We start from the raw sequence: 27,892 nt of genomic DNA on the forward strand, positions 1-27,892 counted from the left end.
AACACACCCATGGCACACATGCCAGTGTCACCAGTGGGTCACCAGTATCGTACCAGTGTCCCACCATGAGGAGCAGAGCCTGGCCACACCCCAAGTCCTCCCCAAACCCCGCTGACACACAAAGGCAAAAGGAGCAGTTTTCATAGCTGACCTGAATGCTGACTTAAACTTCAGATGCACACGAGAAATGCAATTTCCTCCCTCAAAAAAGACCTGTACACAACCGCTGGAATACTTCCTTTATTCATAAAGCGAAGCACAAGTGAGGGCACTTCTTTGTTATTTTAAGAAAACAACTGAACAAGTGAAGATTCTCTTCTTGCCCTGTGCTTAGAAGCCTTCTTACATGCCCAGCTGGATTTTGTTTCCCTCTTAAGTTTTCACACAGGTATTTTCCACAGTAACACAAAATTTACTCAACTGCAGATACAGGTTAATAAAACTAACTGGAATTATCTATTAATGCACTCTTAGTATCTGGTATATACAGGCTGTCATATACCTGTTTTATATTTCTACTCAAAACTAAAAAGGTTTCATGCACTGGGATTAGCTACATCCACCCCTGTACACCATCCAACTTCAGAAGTCACCAGAGTCACATCAAAGAAGAAGCTTCAAACTTTATCCCACATTGCACAGCAAAACATCAAGTTTTCTACATTTCTTTTTCTGGGGCTCAGGAGCTCATTTTCCACCTGAGCTGCCAGCACAGGTGTCCTCGTGTGACAAGTGCACCATGAAGGTACTGACACTGGAGCTCAGTGTCATTTACTCTATTTTCAGAACTGACAGTTCAAAGTGACAGGGCACAGCTTAATACACGCAAAACAGACCTGCTCTTGTGTTTAACAGAGATCCTTAAGGGCACACCAAATGCCTGAACCATTGTAAAACTCAAGAATTTCCTCCCCATTCTCCAATTTCCAATCTTAACTGACAGAAGGATATTAGCCACGGTGATCACGTCACAGTTCCTACAGATCAGAGTGCAGAACACAGTAAATGATGAAGCTGTGACCATTCCCGAGGGCTCAGCAGGGCTCTGGAGCCCTCCTTGGGTCTGTCTCCTCATCTGACTGATGTGTGGCTGCCAAGTGCTGCTCCCGAGCCCCCAGCCAGAAACCAGGGATGTGACGGGAACCTCAGCAGACCCAGAGGGACTCATGTCCTTGTGGAGCAAGGCATTTGCCCAGGGAGCAGAACCTTGGTTTTCTGCAGCCTGTCCCTGTCCTGCACCCCAGGGCAGGGCTGGCCCTGCTGTTCTGGGAGCTGCTGGCCCTGTCCCACAGCTCTGGTGGCATCTTCAGACACACCCCTGTGTGCAGCTTTACAGTGAGAAAACACTCGGGATGAAAACAGCAGATTCCCAGGAAACCCCAGCTGGGGTTCCCTGAGCATCCATCAGCCTGGGCTCCTCCCTTCAGCATCCCACACGTGGGCTGGGGATGGGGTGACCCACATTACTCATCTCAGCTGGGCTCTCCCCTTCAGCTGTGACTTTCCAGCTGTAATTCTGTGTACAGCCCAACGACAGGAGTGTACACAGGCAGGTTCTCAAATCCCAGACAGAGCCACAGCACACAGATAAATTTAGCCATGAGTTAATTAAACATTAGGAATGGTGCTCAGGGCCACCACTGGATCTGACCAAGCTGGGCTCCAGCTCCAGGCTGCAAATCCACCGACCCCAAAGGAACATTGTGCCTATACACATGGGGTGGGTGTACCCCTGCATGCCTCTCTCTCTATCTGCTATGAGGAATTAAAGTCCTTGAGGTGCAAACTCTGGCACTGGCAGATTTCTGAATGACACTTCTTGCTGTAACAGCAAGGCAGCCCATGGTGCTGCTGGGATTAATTAATTAAAAACAGTGGGGAGACAGCAACACTGTACAGTTTGCAGGGAACAGCAGCAGAAACAAGTGTGTACCAAAACTAGCACTACCAATACTGAGGTGAAGATTTCACTGACTTTAAAAAGCCAAGCAAGTTGATAGGGTCAAAAGTTAATTAAATCTATTTTACTTCATCTGCCATTTCAGGTTGGATTATTATACGGTTAAAGTATGAGCAAGAAGGGTCTAAGAGCATAATTCCATATTTACAAAAGGGAATATTTTCATTTTTTAATTACAAAAACCCCCAGCTTCATTAGTATTTTTAAGGAGTTTCCTAGAAAACTCGGATAAATATGGATTACCTTTTTTTTTTTAATTCTTCATTTGCAGTTCAAACACAACCACCAAACTAGAGACAAAACCACTCAGCAGCCTGAAAACTCAAGAGTCAAGGTTACTCAGGAAATACCTTCTAATTCCATCATAGGTGATCCTGGAAGCAGCCTAGGCTTCCAGAACAGAAGTGTATTGTTGAGGCAAGTGCCTGCTATTCAGAGCTCTTCAGTGAGGCTGCTGGACACACCAACCATTAACAGAAAGGAACAGAGACAGAAAAGCACCATTGTTCCCACGCTGACCAAATCTTGCATCTACTGTAAATAGTTAGCAAACACTTAACAGCACGAGGCCTTTGTGTCTTCTGTTACCTATGCAAACATCTCATTATGGTTTTACTTCTCTTTCAGAAGGCTCTCACATCCCAAAACATTCCTTCCTATCAATTTCTTGTTGACAACACAAGAACAAAATCCAGATTTCTTCCCCTTACTGTTGATAGGAGTGAGCCTGCTGAATCTTGTCTAAAGGAAACCACCAGGAGTGATACACTCCAGCCTTAGGCAGGTATTTAGCCCACAAAATCAAACTCGAGGTAGTCTGAATGCTGCTGTTCAGAATCAACAGGTACTTTCCAAAATCACTGCTACCAAATAGTATAAAAGTGCAAAGACAGAGCGTTTTTAACTAAGTGTCATATCTTTTGAGATATTAAACAGACATTTCCACCACAGGAAACACATCAAATATACCAACTGAATTAATTTTTAAGTATCAATAAAAATATTGAGGACTTGGTCTCCAAGTCCATTTTGGAGCTTTTGAAGCATTTTAACTTTTTAACATTTGCACTTCACCCCGTACTATCCAAGATACATTATTTCCCACAGAGACACCAAGCACTTAGCACACACCTCAACAGTGCCCAAGGCAAAGCTAGAACAGATGCTGAACATCAGGCTTGCTGCTCCCAAGCAAACAGCTTTGTCAGGCTGCAGAGCAGCAGGAGAGCAGTGCAGTGAATTCCATCCAGGATATCAGGGAAATGCAAGCCATGAAATATCCCCAGATGCAGCTTCTCTTCTTAGACAGCATTAACCCCCAAACAGTTCCCCACTTGCTTCAGATCTCATGAAATGCTTACATTTTCTCTAAGTCCCAAATCCACTGTCAGCTGGCAGCAGGCAGCTCATCCCAGCCTGTGCCCTGCACAGTGGCCCCGCAGCTGGCACTGTCCCTTCCCCTGGGTGGGTGACATGTGCCAGGTGCCCCAGCCAGCCCCACCCTGCACATGTGGGACATGAAGGTGCAGAGGAGCAGCCAAGGAGCACCTGGGTCACTCCAGTGCATTCCCACCACTGGACATCTGCCCTGACTGCCCCACGGCACTCAGCTCTGCATCACTTCCACCAAAAGCCACGAATGCAGAATTCAGCTTTTCAGCAGGGTGGTGGGGAAGAGAGACATGCTGGGGGTCATGAGCTGAGAAGACCTGCCCTAAATTCCCCCCACCACCCCAGTTTGCTCAGTGTCTTCCTTTAGAGGAAGTCCCATTTCTGTGACAGTGTTTGAAACCAAATCAGAAAAAAAGAGGTCCTGAAGAGTGCATTAATCAGCACAGGTATGTATCTAAAGGAATTCCACAGGGAAAACAGGAACGTATCTGCCTGGGCTTCCCAACTGTGAAACACTCTAAACTTTTGAACTGGTTTGTCTGGTCTCTCAGCAGATGAACACTGAATGGAGGCACCCAGATGTCCCTGGTGCTGCTGCCCAGGATGCCAGGAGAGCTGTACTGGGATGTGCAGCCAGCCCAGCCTGGGCCCCTGCGACACAGGAGTAAATTGGGACACAGGGGTGCCCTGGCAGGCTCAGCAGACAGCCACTGCCCAGACCCCACTTGTGGCCAGCACAACCTCAGTGTGGCCATGAGCCAATGCCAGCTGCTGCCAGGTGGGCACGGGCACCTCCTGGAGGAGGCCATTCCCCCATTCCCCCACACTGCCCTCAGCTCTGCCCCAGCCTTTGGCACCAGACACTGCTCTACACCACAGCCAGGCACGGTTTATTTGTTTCCTGGTATGGGTAGCGGCATCTCCCTGGCTCATCTTTTGTACAAGAGCAAGATATCAATGTAACAGGGACAGATCTGGAGTTTATTACTACATTGAGAGTCTGAGCTTAAGGTTAAAAAGTCTTTTCCTCAGCCTTACTACCAGCAGGGAAGCAGCCTTCCCCTGTCAACACCCAGCAGGCAGCTCATGTCCGAACAGTTTGTGATCCTGCTGTATATAAACCTGAGCCCAGCCCAGCCAAAGGCAGCACAAAGCCCGGTGTCCTGCACAGCTGGCCACAGGCAGAGGCACTGCAGTGCTGCTGGGACCCAGCATACAGGGAGGGATGGAAGGCACTGCCAAGGCTGGGATCCAGCACGCTCAAATCCAGAGCGGGTCAATCCTGAAAAGATTTTGCCAATCCTGGTTTGGCCCCTCCACCTTCCCAGCTGCTGCAGCTCAGTCAGGCAAGCTAAAAATACTTTCCTTTCCAAAAACCCCTTTTCCATACGAGGGGGAGCTGCGATTCGCACAGAGATGGCACCAGGCAATCCCCACAGATGTGTCCACATCAGCAGGACTGCACAGAGCTCTGCAGTCACCTCCCGATGAAGGTGAGACCACGGCTGCAGCCAGCTCACCTCCAGAGGTGCTCAGAGAGGGCTGGGACTGCCACCAAGGACTGCCAGCCGGGCTCCCCGTGGGACCACAAGGGAGGAGACTCCTTTTTTAGAGAGCAAACACCCACAGAAACCACTGCCTTCTATCTCAAGGTATTCCACAGAGCTTCACTTGAGTACCAGCTCCTGATCTTGCTTAGGAATGATTAATCCTGATGGATGGGACAACTCATAAGAACTCATTCCATTTCCTATCTTACCCTCAAACACAGCAATTCTTCAAAGCCAGGAACACTGCAGGCACACAGCCCTGCTGACAGTGCCAACAGGCTCCCAACAAATCCAACATGCCACGGTGTTCCTCAGGATGCAAAGCTGAGCCTGCTTTGACTCTTCCAAAGCCCAAGAAGAAAACGTTACTGGCATGTTTCTGAAAGAGTTGTCCTATTTTAGTACAAGGGTTTGAAAATTAGAGTTCTATTGCTCTACTGATATGTGAACAGCACGAAAAATGCTAAGAGGAAGGATGGTACAGTGTAAAAATGAGGACATGTACAAAAGAAGATACCTAGACAAAAAGAGAAAAAAAACATCCCTGCATAGAAGACTTAACAAAAAATCATCCCCGATTAATACATTCTCTGCACAGCCTTGCAGAAACCTGGATATTCCAACCATCAGTAAGAGATATTAAAAGACCAGGCAACAGGGTCGTTTTGAAATAAGAAATCACGAAATTTCCCAAGAACATCCTTAGTATAAAAAGCAAATGAATACAAAGCCAAACCACCCTCCTCAAACCCATGGCCCTGAGCAGCTGAGTGCTGGATATCCCAGGTGAGATCCCTCTGCATGTCCTCACATGGTCACAGACACCCTCCATCCAAGCCCTGAATTTTAGAGAAGAATATTATCTCCATTTACTGGACCTGGTTTCAATCAACTTACTGATTTCAAAAGACTTTTAATCAGTCCAGTTTTGAGGATGTACATCAGTAACAAGAGTGGCAGTTTCAACTAATTTTTCCAGCTGAAAAAACTTACTGTGCATTTCCTCATCCAAAATAAAAGGGGGAAGATATGCAATCAATCAATCAATCAATCACATTATGAATTCCAGAGAAGTCCAGACACATGAGATACTCCATGGACAGGAGGAAAGTAGGAGTTTGCCTGTAAGAAGTCAGTGTTGCCAAATATTAGAGCAAGTCCAGAGGAGGCTTCTCTGCTGATCCCAGGGCTGGAGTCCCTCTGCTCTGGAGCCAGACTGGGAGAACTGGGGCTGTCCAACCTCAAGAACAGAAGGATCCAGGGAGAGCTTAAAGCCCCTTCCCGTGCCTAAAGGGGCTCCCAGACAGCTGGAGAGGGACTGGCCTGGAATGACAGGACAGTGGGAATGGCTTCCCACTGCCAGAGGGCAGATTTAGTTCGGATGCTTTGGAGAAATTCTTCCCTGGCAGGGTGGGCAGGCCCTGGCACAGGGTGCCCAGAGCAGCTGTGGCTGCCCCTGGATCCCTGGCAGTGCCCAAGGCCAGATTGGACATTGGGGTTGGAGCACCTGGGACAGTGGGAGGTGCCCCTGCCATGGCAGGGCTGGGATGGATGGGACTTGGGGTCCCTTCCATCCCAACCCATCCTGTGACTCTTGAATACCAGGGTGCAGCTCAGTCTGGCATGGTAAAGCAGGGTCACACTGCTCATCTGCTCCCCGAGATCTGCGCCCTGGCACAGCAGAACAGCTAACAGCCTCACCCAGGGCACACCTGCAAATATCCTTTCTTTCCTTGGCTTCCCAGGGCTTCCCACACTGCCCACAGCAGCAGTGCCACCAATCCCAAAGGTACAGCTTGGCTTAAACTCAGCAGCCAGAACCAGTCATTAAGTCCATACTTAATGGAAATCTTCCAATGAATCTCCCACATGATACCAACTAACAGGAGTTTTCTGTAGATTCTAAAAACCCAGCAGCTCTGTTTCTGTGAGGCTCTCATTCTTAAATAATTTAGAACAGGCAGTCTGTCTCCTTTTCTCTCTGTCTCTCTTTCTCTCCTCCCCCTGCCCATTTCTCGTTCCTGTCAGTACATACAAACATTCTGCAATAGCTTTCAGAGTTCAAAAAGAACCACAACATTACAGCTGGCCTCTGACAAATTTCACCTACATTCCCGCATACTGGCTGTGGAACTTTTAAATTAAATATTTCTATTCTCAGCAGATTAGATTGCTGAGAGAAAGCAGATTCCAGGAGAGCTGGAAGCATCATTACTGCCAAGGGCTCCTGCAATGCCTGGGAGTTAATTAGGTGAGATAAGAACAAAGATGATGGCATAAAGCAACCCACAGGCTTTGCTGCAAATCAAGGGGAGGAACACTCAAGAGCCAGTCTGCTGGCACACCTGAAATGGAGCTCAGCCCCAAAACATGAATAAAACATGCTGGCCAGGCACCTGAGACAGGCACATGGGGACACTGGAACAGCTTGTAGGACAAGTCCAATCTGCTGTTCCCTTCACCAGCACAGAGGATGTTCCTCAGTGGGAGCTTTCCCAGGGATATGTGCTTGAAAGGAGCAACACAGTTACCTGTCCAGCACCCCAGGAAAAGCTCTGGTCCCATTCCTCCTTCACTGCCATGGAAATCTGCATCTTCAGGATGAGGTTTGGGAAGAGTTCCAGCAGCTGCACCCGTTTTGTTTGTGCCACCTTGGCTGCTGTGCTTTGACCACATGTGATGCCAAGGGAAAATAAAAGGACCTACTTTCAGGGCACAGCCCTAATCAGTGATTGCAAAGCAGTACAGAGAAGGGAGAAGCCAGGGGAAGGTTGGAAGAGAAAAAAAATCAGGAATCAGGTCATGTCCAAATTGACTGGATGAAGACAAACTGTGAATGAAGGAGGCTGTTTCCCACCCAACAAAAATCTCTTGCACAATCCACACATCCACCACTGTACCTGGCCACAAAGTTTTTACCTGGAGCTTTGGCTTTTCAATAATTTCACTGCAGAATTCATCTCTTAATATACAGCATGTCCCACAGACAGTTACTTGAAACCACTTTCCAAAGAGAAGGATTTATCAGAATTTCAGCCCTTTGGCACAAAAGAACCTTTGTGGAAGATGAAAAAAAAAACCAAAATGGCAGATTTTATCCTGTTAGGTATCTCCCTGCACTGAAAACACTTGAATTACATCACAGAAGTCCATGGAAAAAGGGCTCCTCTGTAAGAGTTAGTAAACACTGCACCCTGTCACTCCAAACCCAGCCTTCTGGTTATTTTTTCCTGTTTTACCACGAGGCACATGCATGTTTCTGTCATTATAGCCTTAGTCTGACGATACAGTGCCCTCAGTCTAGATACATCATGCACAATACTTGATGAAGGCAAACAAAATACAGTAAAAATATTGCACTAGAGTGTAAAACTTTATTTATCCATTTTCAAAAGCTGTCCAAGGAGATGGTTCAGGGAAAAAAAAAGTTAAAAACCAGCACCAGCAGCACTTTCAGGCAGCTGTTAAGTGCAGTCACAGCACTGATGCTTGAGGATCAGCTGGAAACCCACATGATTTGCACTGTAAGACAGAGCTCACAGGAGAGGCTCCCAAGGAGCGTGGGAATGGAATGGCAGTTTGAAACACACATGGCCAGTCCTTTACAGCCAGTGATGCAGCCAGACCATGTTCACACAATCACTTTTCCAGTCATTATTACAATTTGAGAAAAAGTGATTTCAGTGAAAAAAGCATATTAATCCCTAACACATAAAGGTCTTATCAAGACCTTAAAATATTTGCTAAGCACAGTTATTAATAGTTTGCCTGTCTGCTTTGATTATACTTGACATAGTTTCCATATGGAAACTTACACTAAATTTCATCAAGAGCTTTACTTTGTTTAAAACATCATCCCGTCTAATATAATAAATATTTGCAGAAATAGTAAAACATCACCTTTCGGGGTTATCGTTATACAGAAGGGTGAGAGAATTCACATACAGCTTCATTCCAATGCTTCCTACTTCCTTCCTGAATAATGCACACCTTTTCCTCCAACCCAATCCTCAGCTGTTTCACTTTGAATGCAGCTATTTTGGTTTCACTGCTTATTTTTGTGGAAAATCCTGCTTGTTTTCTTTGCATCAAGAGGCTTGAGAGGTCACTGAAGTTACTTACATAGATAAACCTTATGAGATCTCCCATCAAAAAAAAAAAAATTACTGGATGTAACAGCATCATGCTAACCAGCCAAGTTAAAAAAAATAGATAGAGCTGATAAACCAGTAAGACCAGATACTACAGATATTAGTCCTGTCATCTTTCCTTTCCTGTCTTCCCTTTTACACAATCACCACTTTTGTGTGATATTTAATGAAAACTCCCTAATTTATGCAAGAAATAGAAGCAGCTGTGTCAAGGTCAAAAGTTGCATGAATAATTTCTCATAATTTTCATTAAGATTGCCATTACAGTTCATGTCTAACACTCAAAATACCAAGTTATGGTGCTCTCAGGAATCAGCTAGGTAAGAGACATCTGGAACCAAAAGCTCATCCAAAGCTGAGCCCAGACCTCTGAAGCACAGCCCTGGGACGCAGGTGCCAGTGTCACACAGCTGCCAGTGTCACACCTGCAGGGCTGTGCCCCAGTGCTTCACCACATGGAATCCAGCAGGAGCACGGGAGCCCCACACCAGCCTTTGGCTATAACCATTTGTACAACTGTGAGGCTCAGCAGCTCTAAAACACCCGAGACCAGGCTCAAAACATGATGAAAATCCACAAATTGAGAAGTGTTCTTTAACCCTTCTGCTCACTAAATAGAAAGATGGGATGGTTCATCTCCCTGATAGGCAGGAAGAACTGACATCAGTGCAAGAGATGCACATTGCTTCAACAAACCAACTAAAAAAATCATCTAAAGGAAGAATACAGCAATTGGGCTTGGGGTCTTTAGCTATTTGTCAGGTTTAAAAACTAGCACAGTATTAAACTTGGTTTATCCTGAAAATAACACATTGTGCTTGACAAATTAAAAAAAGGTCTATTCTAGACATGCTAGTCCTAAACGCTGCTGAGGTAGCAAAACTAGCAGTTACTTGGTACAAATCCAGGAGCTGGCATGTTTTCATTTCCCTGCTATCTCCAGCACCCCATGATGGAGCAGCAGAGCTCTGGGCTCATCCTCTGCTCACAGAGGCTGCCAGCAGCTTCACCCAAGAACGGCTGCTCTCACAAACCTCAGTGCTGGGAATGTCTGCGCCAAGCTTAAAACAAGAACAGCAGCTTGAGAAAGAAAACTGAAAGAAAGTTCAGCACACAGGTGGCACGCAGAGCTTCTTGTGACGAGAGATTTCAGCGGGCCTTGCCAAGCAAGGATGGCAGACACATTGCAAAAAACATTCAATTAAACAAAATGAGGCAGAACAGAAATTGCACATTGCCTCCTGTTTTTTAAAGGCCAAATGTGATGCTGCTGTGTTTGCAAAGCACTCAAGGAAGTAAACAAGATGCAGCGATAAATTCCAGCAAAAGTCCAAAGCACTGCTCAGTGAAAGCCGGGCAGTTCTGCTCCCTGCCCTGGTTTGTGCTCTGCAGTTTATCAGAGGAGAAAACGTCAGGCACTGTGCAGAGAGGACGCTCCAGAGAGCTGTGCCCCTCAATTTTATCAGCATACCTGCTGATAAACCCCCAGCACAGCCATCTCCAGAGTCCCATGGGGAGCACAGGCTCTTCCAGAAATGGCTCTTGCCATCCTTCCCTTCCACAGCAAACCCAGCTGCAGACCGTGCCCAGCACCGAGAGCCTCTCTGGTACTGAGTGAGGGCAGCTGACAGGCACCCAACACACAGCAGCTAACGGGGAACTCATTAATTCACTAATCAAATAAAATAAACAGCGTGCAGAGCACGGCCACTTGGCTGATGCTACAGCATTCCCTGAAACAATCTCACCTCTGCTCCTACTTAGAGTATTGAAGCAAAAGCCAGCATCTCATGGGAAGGAGCAGCACAGCTGCAGAGCAGGCTCTCGAAATCCAGCCCCCAGAGCCAGCAGCAGGCACCCAGAGCTGTGCTCACACCCAGAGCCAGCAGCAGGCACCCAGAGCTGTGCTTACAGCAGCCACCACTGCTCAGGTACCCCAGACACTTAAACCCTTAACAGATACCCCAGTTAAACCCTTAACAGGTACCCCAGACACTTAAACACTCTCTCCTCATGCCACGTCCTCTGGCATTTGCTCTGAAGGTAAGACACTTGTGTGCTCCAGGTTCTGTATCAGACACTGAATTTTAGGGAGGTTTTACAAACTGTTTGTTTTCCCATATTGAGACCTCGTCTCCTCAGTACACTCTATTATTTACAAGGCATTTATACTGCCAGTTGTACCTAGGGCTCTTCAGGCACCATAACATTAATTAATCACAAATCCCACCTGAGCTCAGTTCACTTGTTTCTCCTGTTTGAGATCCCTAAACACAGTACCTCTTGCAATATACTACAGAAGTATTTATGCAACGTGGCTTTAGACACGAGAACTTCCTTTATCCATCTCTGAAGCACAAGCAATGACAAAAGGAAAGAAAAGTGCAAGACAGAAGGGACAACACTGCTCCAAGAAAACTCACTACCATGGAGCCTGAATTACCCTTCCAAACCCAGGGGAGGATTAAAAGGACCAAAGAGATTTACCACCTCTAATAACTCACTTAAAGCACAGTTCACTGGGCTAGTATTTATTGTGCCCTGTTCACATCACATTCTAAACTCTGGAGATAAACGCAGCTGGAGCACACCTGAAGGCACTGATAGACAAACACGGGGTGCCCAGGGAGACAGCAGTGCTGGGCTCAGGGCTATTTCTCCATTTCTCCACATCTCAGGCCATTGCGGCACACCCACCACCAGCCCCAGCCCCAGCGACCACAACAGGAACCAGACCCAAAACCAACCCTGTAACGCAGGGCTCTGCGTTCTGAGCAGAGAGCTCTGCAATGGTTAGTGCAGACTGCTCAACAGCTCTATCAACCACCTTCAGCCACAAGGCCAGCACCTTTCCAGGCAGTTTTTATGACTTGCCATAAGCTGACTTGATAATAAAGGCCGGTTTGCCCATAGATCCCTTGGTTCAGGGATCAGAGGAAGATGCGAATGCACAGCTCCAGCCTCTGGGGCGCGCCAAGCAGGGCGGCACCTTCCCAGGAACATGCACAGGTCACAGCTCCAGGAAAAGACCACGAACTCCAGAGCAGCTGAGCTGTGAGCAGGGCGTTGATGCCAAGGTCTCACTGCTGCAAACACAAACCTCCAAGCAGCATCTTCCCTGGACACAGAACTGAGAGCTTTGGCAAGAACGCAGCTTCTACTGTCTCTTCTCAGACACCTAACATTTATTTCCAAAATGCATTAACAAATGCCATTTAAGTTCATGGTTACTTAAATTGTTTGGAAAAAGCAGCCATTTGTCTCCCATGGCAAGTCACAGCTAGTGCATAGAGACACACACAAAAGTCAAATGAAGTAAATCCCCAATTCCAGATGAGGTTTTGGCAAATCCACCTATTGTATTTTCACATTATTATTTGCTTATGCTCTACAGAATAAATACTTGCATAGTACCACAGAAATTTTATAGGACATACTTTACTTACTAAATCATTTTACTTACAGTGACAGATACACCTCAGGTTGGGCACACAACAGAAAGGGGTACACTGCCCTGAAACATCAGGAAACAGCCTAGGAAAGCTGAGAGCACCTCTCCTCTACAAGCACTGATGCCATACACCTCCTATTCTTTACCTTAAAATATGTACTAAAGGAAAAATACCCATTTTAAGCAAGAAAAAGCATGAAAAACAGAACACATGGAATAGTCCAATAAGCCATCTTTGTGAACGTCACATTTCAGAAATAGGAAATTTCTACTTTAACAAACAACTTCATAAGCTTCCTGACTTTTTTATAAGCCCATTTAATGAAAACTTCCATTTTCTTAAAGCGTTTAGGTTCATGGATTTAATCAAGAGATTTTGAAAGAAGTGCTGTGAAGACAAAGTAAGAATTTCAGTTCTGCCAAGATCTCAGGAAAACACCTCACATTTTTCAATTAATTAAAATACTACTGGAAAAGCTGGGCAGCTGGAATTATCTCCCCCTAGGACAGTGTGACGCACAGAAGTGTCAGCATGTGCATGGTTCATGCAAACAAAATGATGGCTAACATATTCTCCAATACTCAAAGAAAACCTGAGGAGCTCTAAGGAACACAGCAACATGACCCAAGCACTTCCAGACCCCTCAGCAAAGCCAGCTTTTCACTAAAACCCAGCTTTTCACTAAAACTGAGATTCGCAGTTGGCTTATTCCTGTGTTTGGAAGAAAAACCAGTAACAGAGTTCCTGCCAAGTATGAGGCCACATAACATTCACTTTTAACTGCCTGAGAATTTGGGAGTTTGCTTGGGGGATTTTCTTGGTAGAATTTTATTTGTTTGGCTTCTTAAAAACTTTTTTTTAAACAACTGTTATCCAGGATCTGCATTAACATTTCAGTATTTGTGTGACACCCCAGGGAGATTGCTGTGACTCCTGTCCATCCTCTTCTGCTCCAGTCCTTGTTCCCATTTCTGAATCCCACTGCAGAGGTGAACCTAAAGTCACAAACTCTTCAAAGCTGGGCAGCTCCTGTGCATTTATGATCTGTGGCACAGAGGTGTCTCTCCGTTTCTAGGACAGGACCCTGCAGAGGCTTTCAGGATCAACCCATGGCCACCACCTCAAGCCGCAGATGGGACGGACAGACTCCTCCAACAAAGAACTCACACAGCTGCAAAGCTGCTTGCTGTTTGTTGCAGAGGGGGAATGGGGAGATGGAGAGACAGCACTGCTGATAACCACGGCCCCAGGAGACTCCACCAGCCCTCCTCCTCCTGTCACTCCCTAGAGTACCGTGAGCCCTGCCCAATCTACCTGTGCTGGCCCTGATCCACCAGGGCCACTCGCTGCCCAGAAACCACCCGGGAACCCTGGAGTGCCCTGGCCATGGAACCATGGAACCCAGGAGACTCCACACCCCAACCCTGGAGTGCCCTGGCCATGGAACCATGGAACCCAGGAGACTCCACACCCCAACCCTGGAGTGCCCTGGCCATGGAACCATGGAACCCAGGAGACTCCACACCCCATCCCTGGAGTGCCCTGGCCATGGAACCTTGGAACCCAGGAGAGTCCACACCCCATCCCCATCCCTGGAGTGCCTCAGCCACGGAACCACAGAATCCAAGAGACTGCACACCCTGTCCTCATCCCTGGCATGCCCAGCCATGGAGCTCATGGATCCCCTGCTCCACACCCCAACCCCATCCCCGTCACCCCGCTGTCCAGCACAGCCCTGTAGAACCTGCCCTGGCCCACAGCTGCAGCTCAGGTAACAGCACAAGGCAGCTGAGCCACCTCTGGGAGCAGCTCCAGAATTCCCGGCCCAGGGAAGGAAGGGTCTGAACCTGCCCTACTGCCAGCGGCATCGCCACCGCAGCACGGCGGGCGAGCAGGGTCCTGCCGAGCCGAGGCAGCCCGTCCCATCTCATCCCATCTCCAGCCCATTCCAGCCAAACTAAGCTGAACCTAGCCAGCCCATCCCGGCCCAGTCCTGCCAAACCGAGCTGAACCTAGCCAGCCCATCCCGGCCCGGTCCTTCTGAACCAAGCTGAACCTAGCCGGCCCATCCCGGCCCCTCTCCAGCCCATCCCAGCCCGGTCCTTCTGAACCAAGCTGAACCAAGCTGAACCTAGCTGGCCCATCCTGGCCCCTCTCCAGCCCATCCCAGCCCGGTCCTTCTGAACCAAGCTGAACCTAGCTGAACCTAGCTGGCCCATCCTGGCCCCTCTCCAGCCCATCCTGGCCCGGTCCATCTCCACAGCGCCGGCAGAAGCTCCGGCTGTGCTGCTGAATCGTTCCCAAGTAAGAGGCAGTTCCTGTGCTGTTCATGACACGGGGATTGAACAAAAACAACCCCTGCCTCAAGAGGAATACTTCCTTTTTACTTTCTGTCCTGGTCTTTTCCCGGTTCTCAGCATAGTTGTTTGGACCAATCACACTTCAGGCAAAAAGCAGCAGTGCTGCAGACACAGCGGAAGATGAACAGAAATGTTCAACTGTAGCAGTTCCTCTGCTTTTGAATCACTTCTCAGCACGTGTCCCTGTTCCAGCTTCATTTTGGGGTAAATTCCACATCAGCTGCCAGCAAACCCTGCGGATCCACTGCCCTCACTGTCTCGGGCACTTGGAATGCTCTTCTGGCTCTCTCCCACTTCTGAAGTAACTGGGAACAGTGTATTTATTTGCTACTGAAATATCAACAGAAAAGCAAACAAACAAAACCCATCAGAGCTGCGAGCCTGACTTGGAGATTCCAGTTCCCACACACTAAGAGGGCATGAGGAAACTCTCACAGTATTTAGAGACTTTACAAGCTGACAGACACCAGGCATGGTTTTCATCCAGCTTTTAGGAAAGCACGCACATGTTCCAGTTCCTAGACCAGTCACTCTGCAAAGCATCTGGAAATGGTCCACATCCACAACAAATGCAGATAAAAAGGGAATGAGGATTTGCCACAGAATGTTAAACAGAGAAGTATGCTGTCATCCCTAGCAAGTACTGGAAAGCAAGGGGCAATGGCATCAGCAAAAAGATAAAACCAAGGAAAAAATGTATAATGTCTGGCTACAGAGTCACAGAATATGGTGGGGCTCTGGAGGTCCAGTCCCTGCTCAAGCAAAGTCTCCCAAGAGCCAGGAGCTCAGAGCTTTGTCCAGATGGCTTCCAAGTACTCCAGTGATGGAGAGACCACAATCTGGCATCTCCTGATGGACCCTCCCTGCACTGCTCTGAGTGCAGCAGTTCTTACCCTTACCTGTTTAATATGCACTTTCATTACACAACACTGAATGCCAACGGAAGTTCATTATTTTTAAGAAACACAATTGAGTCTTGCACTGAAATTCACTTAGTTATCAAGGATGTCTCCCTTCACCTGACTGATACCATTCATTCTTCATTCACCCTGGGAGACAGCTCTCTGTTCACACACTGCAGTGACACTACAATGATCCTAACAGCCTGCAGGAACATGCAGATCCACACAACATTCATATGATTTAGGAAAAAGTGGGAAAGGAACTACAGAGCTTTCTTTTCTGAGATCAGTAAAAGGTGGACAATGGTCATAAATAACAAATGCTTCAATATTTAGTAAGGACAGCTGAAGAGAAAAGGGCTTGTTTCCTTTTTGCTAAAAGGCTGGCTGTCCCACAAGAGAAATGAGAACTGGCTTCAGAGCCTGGTGAGCAGTGGAGCCAGGATGAGGCCTGTCCTCCCAGCCCAGAAAAACAACACTGCCAGTTCACAAAAATAAACTTGTTTTAGCAGAAGATTTTTTGGGTCACATCCAGTCCTCTGAAGTGCGTGGGTTGGTCCTACCATACTGTCCCACCCAGTTCTTGACTTCTTCATGTGCCTGGCGGCGTTTGAAGTTAAAAATAAATATAAAAAACACCTAAACAGGTTTTCAATTTCTTCCTCCAATAAAAAGCACAATAGGAATTCTAGATCAAAACTTTCACTCTGAACAGATAGTTTTTAGAAACATTTTGCATGGTCAGGTCAGGGACACAAACAACCAAAGCTCCTGTCAAAGGGAACCTTCTTTGTGCAAATCTGCTGCAGTGCTGAACCCAGTGACAGCTGTCTGCCCAGGAGGGCACAGAAAGGTCTTCTCTGCCCAGAGAGCCCGAGAGAAGCACAAACGTGTCCTTAGATAAAAACTCTGAAGTAATTAAAACAGAGCCAATGCTGGCTGATGGTACTTCATGAGTACAGACTTCCCTCGAGTGGTAGCTGTAGCAGTTCTTTTCATATTCACTTGACACACAGAGTTCAGCGTACAGTTCTGAGCTGTTCCTACAGAAAAACTGCTTTTGCTTTTACAAAAGAATTCATAAAGCCTCTAAACTTAGGGAGTTTGCCACACCAGGAAAACAAAAAACTTCAAAGCAAGCTCCCACCACATCACTTCAAAGGCTTTAGTGAAAGAATTCAGCATTATTTGCTGCTCCCAGTGCCTGTGTGCTCTCACTGCTCACCCACTGCAGTGCCACCAGCCCAGCACAGACATGCTCCAGAGTCCAACCATCAACACCCAGCACCTTGCCAACACATTCAGGCATTCCAGGACAAATAAAAAATTTCTTTTCAAGAATGCAGTGGAAAATGGAAAGTGAGGAGTGAACATGTAGAGGCAGCTCCACCTCAGACAAAGTGGAACAAACAGGTTTTGGATCCTGGGTTCCCATGACACTCAGAGCCCGTGATGATGTGAGTGAGGCCTCGTAGCAAGGTGCACGTTCTAGAGAAGGTGACGTTATCCACATCCTGTAAACAGTGTCTGTGAGCCTCACCAGAGCACAGAGCCACACAGAGCATCTTTCCCTGCTTGTGCTCACTCCCGTAACTAAATGGAGCTGGTTTTGCTCTGAGCTCGTGCAAGCCAAGAAGCTCCAGTGAAGCAGAAGGCTCACACAGCTCTGATTATCTGAGCCATTGTTTGGCCAGGAGCTTCTCCAGTAAGGCTGGGTGGTGCATGCCCATACAGGCTGTGCTGCATGAGGTGCTCTTCTGCTTTCTCAGCTAAAGCTGAAGCAACAAGCCAGTGCTCACAGCTCTGTGTTTGCACACCTGCTCCAGCTGCAGAGCCACACTCACCTGCCGTCACAGCCCTCCACTGCACTGGCTTCAGCACCTCCAGAGCTTCCTCCCAAAACCTCCCCTCTTGGACAGGGAAACCAGGATGCTGTGCTCACAGCCTGTCCCCAGCACAGGAATGTCCCTGCGGCAGGGACAGCCATCTGGGGATCTGCTGCCACTGCTCTGGGACATGCAGGATGCTCCTGGCTGAATGCAAATTGAGCCCTGATCTCCAGAGCCTAGCCCAGCACTCCCACCATTAACCACCACTCCTCCTGCAGCACACCTTTTGCCCTGAAGGCAGTTATTTTTTCTCCAGGCTGTTTTGAGGGTTGGACAGTCCAGGGCAGCTGCTGCACAACACAGGCACACAGTCCCTGTCTGAACTGTGGTGACTACTGGTGTCCCACAGGAGATCTGCAGCCATGAGTGCTGCAGTCCAACACCATGGGTTTCAAATTTGAGCCTAATTTAACACGACAGTAAGGGAAAACCTCCAAACCACCTCATTCCAGCACCATTCAGTAAACTAAGAGGAACAGCGCATGGCTTCCAGATGCAAACCAGCTCAAATCAACATTTTTTTCCTTCTGGCTTTCAGAGACTGAGCACAAGCAGGATGTGAGCAAATGCCATGCTTCCAGTGCTTCTGGAGCTGTCAGTGACCTGTGAGGAGCAGGAAAGCCCACACAATTCAGGGCACACGGAGAGAACAGAGCCTGCACCAGGCGGGGTGGGTGCAGAGTTGCCCAGCTGCCTGCAGCCTCCAGCACAGATACATGAAGCAGGCAAATGCAAAACCATGTGTTTGTCTCAGAAAAAAAAGCCTGTGTGTGAGAAGCCAGGATTTCTTTACCTACAATTTATCCAAAAGCTGTGGCTGAGCAGAACCCCAGGCTGGGCTCAGCCCAGGGCAGGCAGCCCTGCACACCACACATCACCTTCTTTCTCTCTCTGCTACAATTCTGTGTGACATTAAAGCCTCTCCTGACTCGAGCTCCTGGTTGTGAACTGTATTAGGAAAGAAACCAAGATGAAACCAGGGAAAAGATGAAGAGACAAAAGAGACAGGGACAGCACGATCTGGCAAGGAATATAGGTGGGAGAGCTTTTCACCAACTTGGGAAACAGTACAAGAAAAAGACCAGAAGCTGCTTTACTGCAGACAAACCAAAACCTGAAGAGAAAACCCTTCCAGTGACAAAAAACAAGTGAAAGGAAAGCTCTCCATGTTGCACCTTGACACCTGTGAGCACACCCCCGAGCCATGGGTCCCATGAATCACAGCCCAGAGTCTCAGCTGTGCTGCAGGGTGACAAACACCCAGGTGTCAGGGACTGTCACACCCAGGAGCTGCTGGAACCAGCCCTAAGGGATCAGGAGAGGACAAACCCTGGGACACCACCACATGTGAATTGCTTCTTAGCTTTAATGTTCTGTTCTCAAGGATATCATTTGTTACAGCTGACTGACTCATGAAGATGAGTGCTTAACAACTTGAAGACATTAATGAAAACCATCAATTACATCTGACTTCAAATATTGCTTAAGAACAATGAACACTTTTGTTTGCTTCAATACATGCTTTAACTTCAAGTTTTGCCAATAACAGGAAAAGTGTTAGACATTAAAGTGATTAAATAAAATATTTACATTTTAAAATTGTGTGCAAATACTGATAGTAGTGCTAAGAGTGTTGAATAACTACTACACACCATTGGAAGAAAAGCAGCTGAAGTAACATTTACTTTTAATACTCCCTCTTCCTCAGAATAATGATTATTGTGCTTAATGTGACCTTCTCCACAATATGAAAAATAATCTATTTCCATGGGAATTTCAGCAGGGGAAGATGCCACTTCAGTAACAAAGATGCCAGAAGGATGCTAAAGGACTCTGAGAGGCCATTCAAGCAGCCACTCAAGTCAGAAGTTTTCCCATGACCACTTCCTATTGTCCACAAAGAGTGAAAGCTGGTTAGAGAATATCAGATAAATTATTAATTACAGTAATACATAGATGTATTTTGAGAGCTTCCCCATACTAAAAGCATAGAGCTGGCTTGCATCACACCTGGCTGCCTTTCTTTTTTTCCCTTCCAATTCCAGGTGAGAGTCTGATCATGCACAGGGTGGTGGAGAGACACCTTCCAGAGACACACAAACACACAGGTTTGTCTTCCAAGGTCCTTCAGTCTTGATACTCAGATGCCAAGGCATGGCATGCCCATGGAGGAGAGGAAACTGAGTTGAACCTGGTGGGATCTCCTCTTCAGCAGAGAAAAGTGTGCTCAGGGCAGCCACACTCACCCTCCTGACTGTGTACGAGGCACCCACAAAACTACAAAACCAAAAGCTCCTTCAAGTCACTCACTTTAAATCATAAATGAGGAGTAAGGGAAGAACTTTCAGGAGAAGGTGAGTACGCATGGTACCAGAAAGGGAAAGGAAGTGTCTGAGGTAAAAAGAAATACATCAATGGGGGTAGAATATATAAACAATATGACAAAATAAATAATAGAAAAGGGGAAAGGGAGAAATAGTAAGCAAAGAACAGATCAGCTTTTTATGTAAATCATGAAATTGGAGGGCTTGACTGGTATTCTGTGTCTTTGAAATCAAATTTTGTGGTAGGAAAATTCATAATGAGAACTTTGGAACAGGAACAAAACCTTTAAAATATGGCCTAGTGCTTGTCCTAGTTAAAAAAAAAACAAAAAAAAAACAAAAAAAAAAACCAAAAACAAAAACACATCAGTCCTATGTGTAAAGCTTTCTTCCTATGGTACCCTACCCATACTGCATAATTTCATATTCAAATATGAAATAAAATAGGAACTAAGTCCTTTTAAACCATCACACTGGTACACTGATGACTTGTGGAAGCCCAACAAGCTGCAAAATGCCAACTCTACTGCTATAAAACCACATTTAAAGAAAGGTGTAATTACAATGCACTTTGCCACTACTATTACCTCCTGTTCCATGTGCTTCTTATTGTCAGTGATAACAATCAATGGGAAAAAAAGATAATCTAAGATAAACCTCTGAGCATCTTCCTTAAGGAAGGCTGAACATTGCACCCGATCTTAATGGAAACTCTTTCGCTCAGAGAACTGCAGAACTATTTGCCAAAAAGAAAAAGTGCTGGATTTTTGCTAAAGAAAAAAGTGGATTTTTTAAGCATGCAACTCGATCTTGGAGGAAACCCCCACCCTCTGTGCTGCCTGTACTGTTACTGCTCCAGTCATCTTCAGCAAATTACAGCTTTAAATTCTGTATGTGGATGCACAATAACCTGCCACTGCCTTACTGCAGGTCATCTTCGGGTCTTGCTCCCCTTTAAGTCCTCCTTTAGGTATTTTCTCTGCAGCTCACGCTCAGCTGTGACTCTGAGCACACCCCAGGGGCTGCCCGGGCCGGGCCGGGGGCGAGCAGGACACACGCCCTGGGCCATGGCACGGAGCTGGGGATGCTCTGAGTGACCGGGGGCACTGGTGACCAGGGACCCCAGCAAACACTGCCAGGCATCCCAGGGAGAGGATCCCTGGGGATCTGCCAAGAGCCTTCCCTGGAGCTGACCCCAGGGAGCTGTGGGCCAGGACAAGCACTCAGCTCCTCTCCCAGCACGCACAGGGATTGACGGCGACCCTGTGGAGCTGCATCACCCTCCAAAGACAAACCAGGGAGCAGTTTCTGCCAGGTACCAGCCCTCAGCTGTGCCAGGCAGCAGCACTGGCTCCTTGTCCCCGGACACCTGGGAAAACACCTGTGGAGCACAGGGCACCTGGGCACTGCTGCTCTGCACTGTGCTGCACTGCACGGCTGCCCACAGCCCACTCACGTCAGCCCAGCGCTGAACACAAGCAGCAGGGAAGGATTTCCAAACCAAAATCCCTCTCCACAGCGTCATAGTACAGGGAACACAACGCCAGGGCTACCTCAAAGCTCCACCTCCTGCACAGGGAGTGCAGAATGGAGTCAAACAAGAAACCTCTTAAAACACAACATAAACATGAGCATGGCAGAAACTGAAAGAAAAACATCTGAGAGTCTGCCACAGAAAACCAAACAAACAGAAGACAGCAGCAATATTTAAGAAACTAACATTGCCCCTCCCACAACAAGAAAAAACCCCAGAAAGCAGACACAGAAACGACCAGAACTAGAAAGCACAGAGTGCAGAGTCAGATAAAGAGAAGTTGGAGCTCACTTATTTCTGCAGCTCCCATCACAGAGAACATTGGAAAATACTTTTCATTGGCCTTCTATGTTATTGCTCAAGAAGCACACAGCCCTCAAACACAAGTCTGAGCTGTGAGCACACAATCCTGAAGCATCAGAGAGAGCAAAACACCAACCCTGTGTCTGCCTGTGAGCCATCCCAAGTGCTCAGTGCCAGGCCCAGCCCTGCCAGACCCACTTGGCCACAGCCCAGCTCCCACCCAGCTCTGGGCAGCACAGGAGGATGGAGCTGGCACAGCCAGACCTGCTCCCCTCTCCCCAGTGCTGCTGCTCTTGGCTCACCTGGCCACAACGCCAGCCCACCCCGGGAACGCTGCCCCACACTGCAGCATCCCAGGGAAACATCACCTAAGCTGCACAGCTTGGGCTGCTCTGACCTTCCACTCCAGGTCACATCAAAACTGCCTGACCATGGGTTAAGTCAGCAGTGAAATAACAAATTTCTTTTAACAAGTCACAATGAATCAAGTATTACCTTTCACTCGATGTCATAGCTGTAGCTGTAATTTGAAGAGAGAATGCCTTGAATTGCAACATGCTACTCTTAATGCTTATTTAGAAATCAAAATGTAACTAATACATTTCCCATTTGAAACATTCCACAAAATTCAAGTAATTATTCATGGGGGAAAAAATAGAAAAAAAATGAAAGCCAAAAAACCTCTTATATTTATCAGCTAATACCAATACAGATGTCCAATACCAAAACAAACTTACACCCACTGCTTCAGAATCGGAAAATTAGCATCAGACATGATAAAGAGAGACTACACTGTGATCACCACCCATCAGAAGGGCAGGCTGTTTTGAAAAATTATTATGGGAACTATTACTACTTCAAATTCAATGTATAGACTTCAGATTCTGACAGAAGTAAAGAATACTTCAAGTTCATACTCAGAATTAAAGAATAAGTTTATTCATAATAATACTACAAACAGGGTTTGAACCAGGAAGTTCCATCCCTGCCCTCTGTGCATTGTATGAAAAAGGGACACATTCACCCAAACGTGGAGAGGTGAAGGGCACCTCAGAATGCCAAAGCTCACTGCCTACCACGGCACTGTCACATGAAGACCAGTGTCCTGTAGAGTCAAAGAAAACAGGGCACAGCTAGGGCAGTAACGTCCTTAGTCCTTCAGAATCCTGGGTATCAGCACCACACAGCAATCCCCTGGCACACTTCTCCCCTCCTTCTCTTTTAAGCTAATAAAGTAACACGTTCTGGTTAACATCTACCTACCTTGTCATCCTTGCACACCCGTTCTGACTAAACCTGTCCTGAGAATTTAGGAATGCAGACATTCAGTACATGAAGATGGAAGAGTTTCGGAAGCTCTGACCTGATTTAGGCTCATACATTGCAACTTCAAAGACAACTGGGACAAATGAACTTTTCCAATCCAGGGAGAAATGTCAGAACATGTACAGCTATGTCTGCTGGGCACCTCAATCCTTTCCCTAAAAATCTTCATGGAGACACTCAACCAGCCCAGATTGGCAGATACCTGGAACTGACCCAGAGCCAGACCTGGCTTTCAGGTGTGAGCACCAGGGAGCTTTTCCAGTATGTGTGTCTGCACCCAGATAAACACACAGCACACACAAACAGAACTTCTGGGGCAGCCACAACAACTGAATTGCAAAGATCTCTACCTGCCCCCCTGCAGCAGGAGCAGCCACAGCTCCTGTGCTGCACTGGCCATGTGCTGAGGGAAGCTTTCCACAGTGCCTCCCCTCTCCCAGGGGTCTGGCACACAAAAACCAGCAGCACTAAGCACAATGAAAGGGGATACAGCAGAATGGAAAAAACCTCAGGACGTAAATGAAACCCCTGTACAGCAAAAGCAGCGCAGCGCCAGGCAAATGGATTCTGTGCCCACCACAGCACTCAGCTCACTGCAAGGTACGTGTGAAATTTTGCCAGTGCAGAGAGAGAGGAAGGAATCAGGGAGGGAGAGAAAGAGAAGATGGGATCACAGGTTTGGGTTGGAAGGGACTTTTAAAGATCATCTAATTGAATTCCCCTGCCACAGGCAGGGGCATCAGAGAAGAGCAAAAAGAGAAAGAGTGACTCATGGGTAGCCTGAACTCCATTTTTTTTTTTTTACTGTGTATTCTGTGACAAAACCAGGAAATGATCCTATAGGAAGAAGCATTAAATGCTTAAGTAAACACCGAGATACAAAAAATCATACACATTCATATTAATGAGATGCACATGTTCATGTAACTTGGAAGAATATTTGAAGATCTAATACTTCATTAACATTTTTAATGAAGCAGCAAAACTACTAGAGAAATAAAATGAAATGAACCCAGCTCAGTCCCTCTTCAATTTGCCATGTTTATTTATGAGCTCCCAGGTCACCACTGGAACAGGCAATTAGTGGATGGGGATGGCTGGCAGGAGCAAAATCCTGCGTTATCATAACCTGCTTCTGGCAACTAGAGAGCAGAAAAACCTATTTTCTCCTCTTTGCAAAAGCACAGGCAGGTCAGCAACACCACTGACCTAGGAAAGACTGTCCCACCAGGCAAACCTGCGTACCAAAGGTATTTAAAGCTATAAAATGCTGGTCTTGAGAGCATTTGCACACACAAGGGCTCACACAAAACACACCTGGAGTGCAAACCATGCTGCTGCCACACGGCACCACTCAGGGAGAGGGGCAGACAGAGGCAGCACGGGATGTGCTGGGTGGGAGGGGGCAGAGCCCCAGCCTGCAGAGCCCCCTGCCCAGAGCCAGCCTCTTACACAGACACCTGCCTGGAGCTCCAGGTGGGAACGCTGCCCAGAGCACACGGGATCCCAGCACGGGGGGCAGCAGGACTGAGCGTGGGATACCTGGCCCTGCCAGTGCTCCTGCACTGCCCTGCGCCAGCGCACGCCACTGCTCCAGGTCAGGCAGCATCCCACTGAAATTGTTTAATTACAATACACATCACCCACTGAAATCAGAAATACAAAACATGGCTTAAACGAAGGGGAAGTGGTTTTCCAGCCCATCAAAGCAAGTCCTTGTTCAGGACTGAAGTCATTCCAGGTCACATCAAAGGAACATCTTCCTCGACTGCATGGGAAGGGCCCAGCAAGCAGAAGAGCCACTGACAGTTCCCACACAGAGCTCGAGAGCCAAGTCCCCAAACCCAGTTAATGTCACCTTTCCTGCATCCAAACCGCACTAATGCGACTGCAGGAGCCACCGGTCCCAACTCCAGCAGCCACACACCAGGACCACAACCACAGATGTGCAGGGCAGTCTTTTCATTTCCCACCCCGCAGTGACGCTATCCAAACAAGCCCAGTTCTGTCGCTGCAGAAAACCCAATTTTTCACGGCAAGGCAGTCGCTGGCTAGAACCGAAGGGTGTTCCCTCCGGCAGAGCAAACGCTGCACGGCGAGCAGGGACAAGCAGGAAATGGCTGGGTCTGGCAGCCAGGGATTCCTGCAGTGACACTGCTCTCACCGAGGCACACGGAGCCGCAGGCTCCTGTGGGTGCCGAGCTCGGTGACACACACGCGTCACCCCTCGGCTCCGGCCACGGAGCAGGAAAAAGGCAGGAAGCACCTGCTGAAACCCCAGCGAACACCCCGGCATCGCTCGCACACAGACACCGTGTGTGCCCAAGGCCACGACCACGGCAATCCCTAGGAAATGAACGCTTCCACAGCGCTCATTTAACACCAAGTGACACGCTTAAGCGTAACTGCGGTGGTAACACTAAAAGTACTTAACTTGAAGAAAAGGTGAACTGCATCCTTGGACTGCAGCTGTTACAATCAAAGAGCGACCGTCAGAACAGCCTTTAAAGTGACAAAGAAGCAAAGCAGACTTTGAAGACCAGACCCAAAACCCCTTGGGTTACCGCACCTCGGGGCCTGTGCGTGGGGCTTTGAGCAAAGCCCCTCTAACACACAGAGCAAGGCTGGACCCAATTCCCTGCCAGACGTGCATTACTTTATAACGAGAAAACCCCTGGGAACGCTCCCCTCCCCGTGTGCGCGCTGCCCGGCCCGGGGGGCTTTGTTGCTGGCTTCAGCGGCTCTCGGGGCACAGCCCGGACTGCGGGAGCCCGGCCAGGTCAGCGACACCCGCCTCCATTCCGGAGCCGAACCGGACCAGACCGAGCGCTCCTCGCTCTGCCCGCCTGTGCCAGCTGTGGCCTCTGCCCCATTCTCCGCGATGAGAAACGCTCCCGAGCTTTGCCCTCACACCACGCCGGACAGAAATTACGCTGCGTTTTCGTGTCACACCGTACCCGTAGCCGGGGAGGAGCGCCGGGAGGCGGGCACGGCGCTTCGGGAGCTCCGCCGCTGCCCCGAGGAGCCCCGGACGCTGCTCAGGGTGTCACACGGTGTCACCCCGGGGACAGGGGCACCGCACCGGCCCTCCCACGGCCGTGCCGCCGCCCCGGTCCCGGTCCCAGCCCCAGCCCCGGGCTCCGGCAGAGCCGTCCCCACCCCCGGGAAGCGCCGGCCGCGGCCGGGACGGCGGCCGGGCCCCGCAGCGCCGCCGGCTCCGCGCTCGGGGCGGCGGTCGCGACCGGCGGCCCCCGGAGCCCCCGGCTGCCCGCGGTACTTACATCGTCAAAGAGGGACCCCACGTTGGCGGTGACCAGGAGCACCCCGGCGCCGGCCGCGGCCGCCTTCCCCGCCATGGCGCGGGCGGAAGCGCGGCCGGGAGCGGCGGCGCTGCGGGGAGCCCGGGGGCGGGCGCGGGACGCTGCGGCGAGCGGGGCGCCGGGCCCGCCCCGTCAGCGCAGCGACAGCTCCCGGCGCCGGCAGCCCGCGAACATCCGCGCCCTGCGGGGCCGCGGCTCAGCGCTCGCCCGCCGCCGCGCTGCTGCTGCCGGGACGGCTCCCGCCGGCGGAGGCTGGCGCCGGGCCGCGGCGCATGGCAGGGCGGCGGTGCCGGCGGGGCGGAGCGGGCCGTTCGGGGCTCGGCGGGGCCGGTGGCGGTGCCGGGGCGGGTCCGGGCGCTCCGCGGTGCCGCCGCCGCTCCCGGCTGTGCGGGCGGGCGGGCGCGCCGGGATAGCGCTGTGCGCGCGCGACGTCACGGCCGCCTCGCGCCGCTCTTAAAAGGGCAACGCCACGCGGCGGGGCGCGCGCATCCGCCCGCACCGCACCCCACCCGCCTCGGCGGCGACACGGCCCGGGGGACACGGCCCGGGGGACACGGCGGGCGCTGCGCTGTCCGGGGCGCTCCCCGGAGGCCGGGCGGGGCTCGCGGTGCCCAACCTGCGTGAAGAGCGGGCGAAGCCGCGGGGAGCGGGTCCCCAGGGCCGGCGGGCGCCCGGGGTCTGTCCCCGGGGGTGTGCCCCGGAGCGCGGGCAGCGGCCGCGGCCCCGGGAGGGCCGTGCCGAGAGGGGACGGGGCGATGTTGAGTGATGCGGGGCGATGCTGGACAAGCATCCCGCCGGTCCCCGGGCAGCGAACGCCTCTGGAGCGGAGCCCTGCGCCGGGGTGTCCGTCGGTGCCCCGGAGTCTCCCGCAGCTCACGGCAACCCCGGCTGCGGAAGGAACCAGCCCGGTAACTTGGCCAAAGGAACCCGAGAAATGACAGATCGGTCATCGCTGCTCTGCGCCGAACATCCCCTGTGGTCCGTGTCTCACGGCTGCTCCGAGAAAGGGACAGAAGGCGGGGAGCCCCGTGCCCGAGCTGGGCAGCCGGGGCACAGCCCGAGTGGCTTCGGCTGATATGATGGGTCGCTTCTCTCAAGTCTCCTCTGTGGCAAACTTTATCAGGCAGGGATGCAACTGGAATGGCAGAAGCTCTGCCAGATCCTGAGCACCGGCCTTCCTTGTCAGAAGGTACAAATGAAACATACAATTAAATGGAAAAGATACTGAAATTCTGAAATTCCACCTCATCCATGGGATGACCTCCAGTGTTCTGTGGCACACAGATAGATGCAGTGCGGAGACATGAACAGTGCTGGACATCTCTAGAAAGTCTTTTCCAAGGTTTTGTGCAGCTCCTGAGAACACTGCAGAAATTTGCACTGTAAATATGGTGATCTTACATGGATGCAGCCATCAGAGCTGTCGAAA

General features: G+C 49.4%; 1 protein-coding gene across 2 annotated transcripts in view; it reads right to left on the reverse strand.

Annotated features, from left to right (window-relative positions):
* The window catches only part of INPP5A (inositol polyphosphate-5-phosphatase A), a 176,942-nt gene extending 150,443 nt beyond the window's left edge, over positions 1–26,499 (reverse strand). For both annotated transcript variants that reach the window (XM_062496501.1, XM_062496500.1), the window contains exon 1: positions 26,425–26,499. In XM_062496501.1, coding sequence (XP_062352485.1) covers positions 26,425–26,499 — 75 coding nt within the window. The remainder of the gene's footprint in view (positions 1–26,424) is intronic.
* Positions 26,500–27,892: the final 1,393 nt, after the last annotated feature.

Source organism: Cinclus cinclus, chromosome 7, assembly GCF_963662255.1.
Source record: "Cinclus cinclus chromosome 7, bCinCin1.1, whole genome shotgun sequence".
NCBI classification, from domain to species: domain Eukaryota; kingdom Metazoa; phylum Chordata; class Aves; order Passeriformes; family Cinclidae; genus Cinclus; species Cinclus cinclus.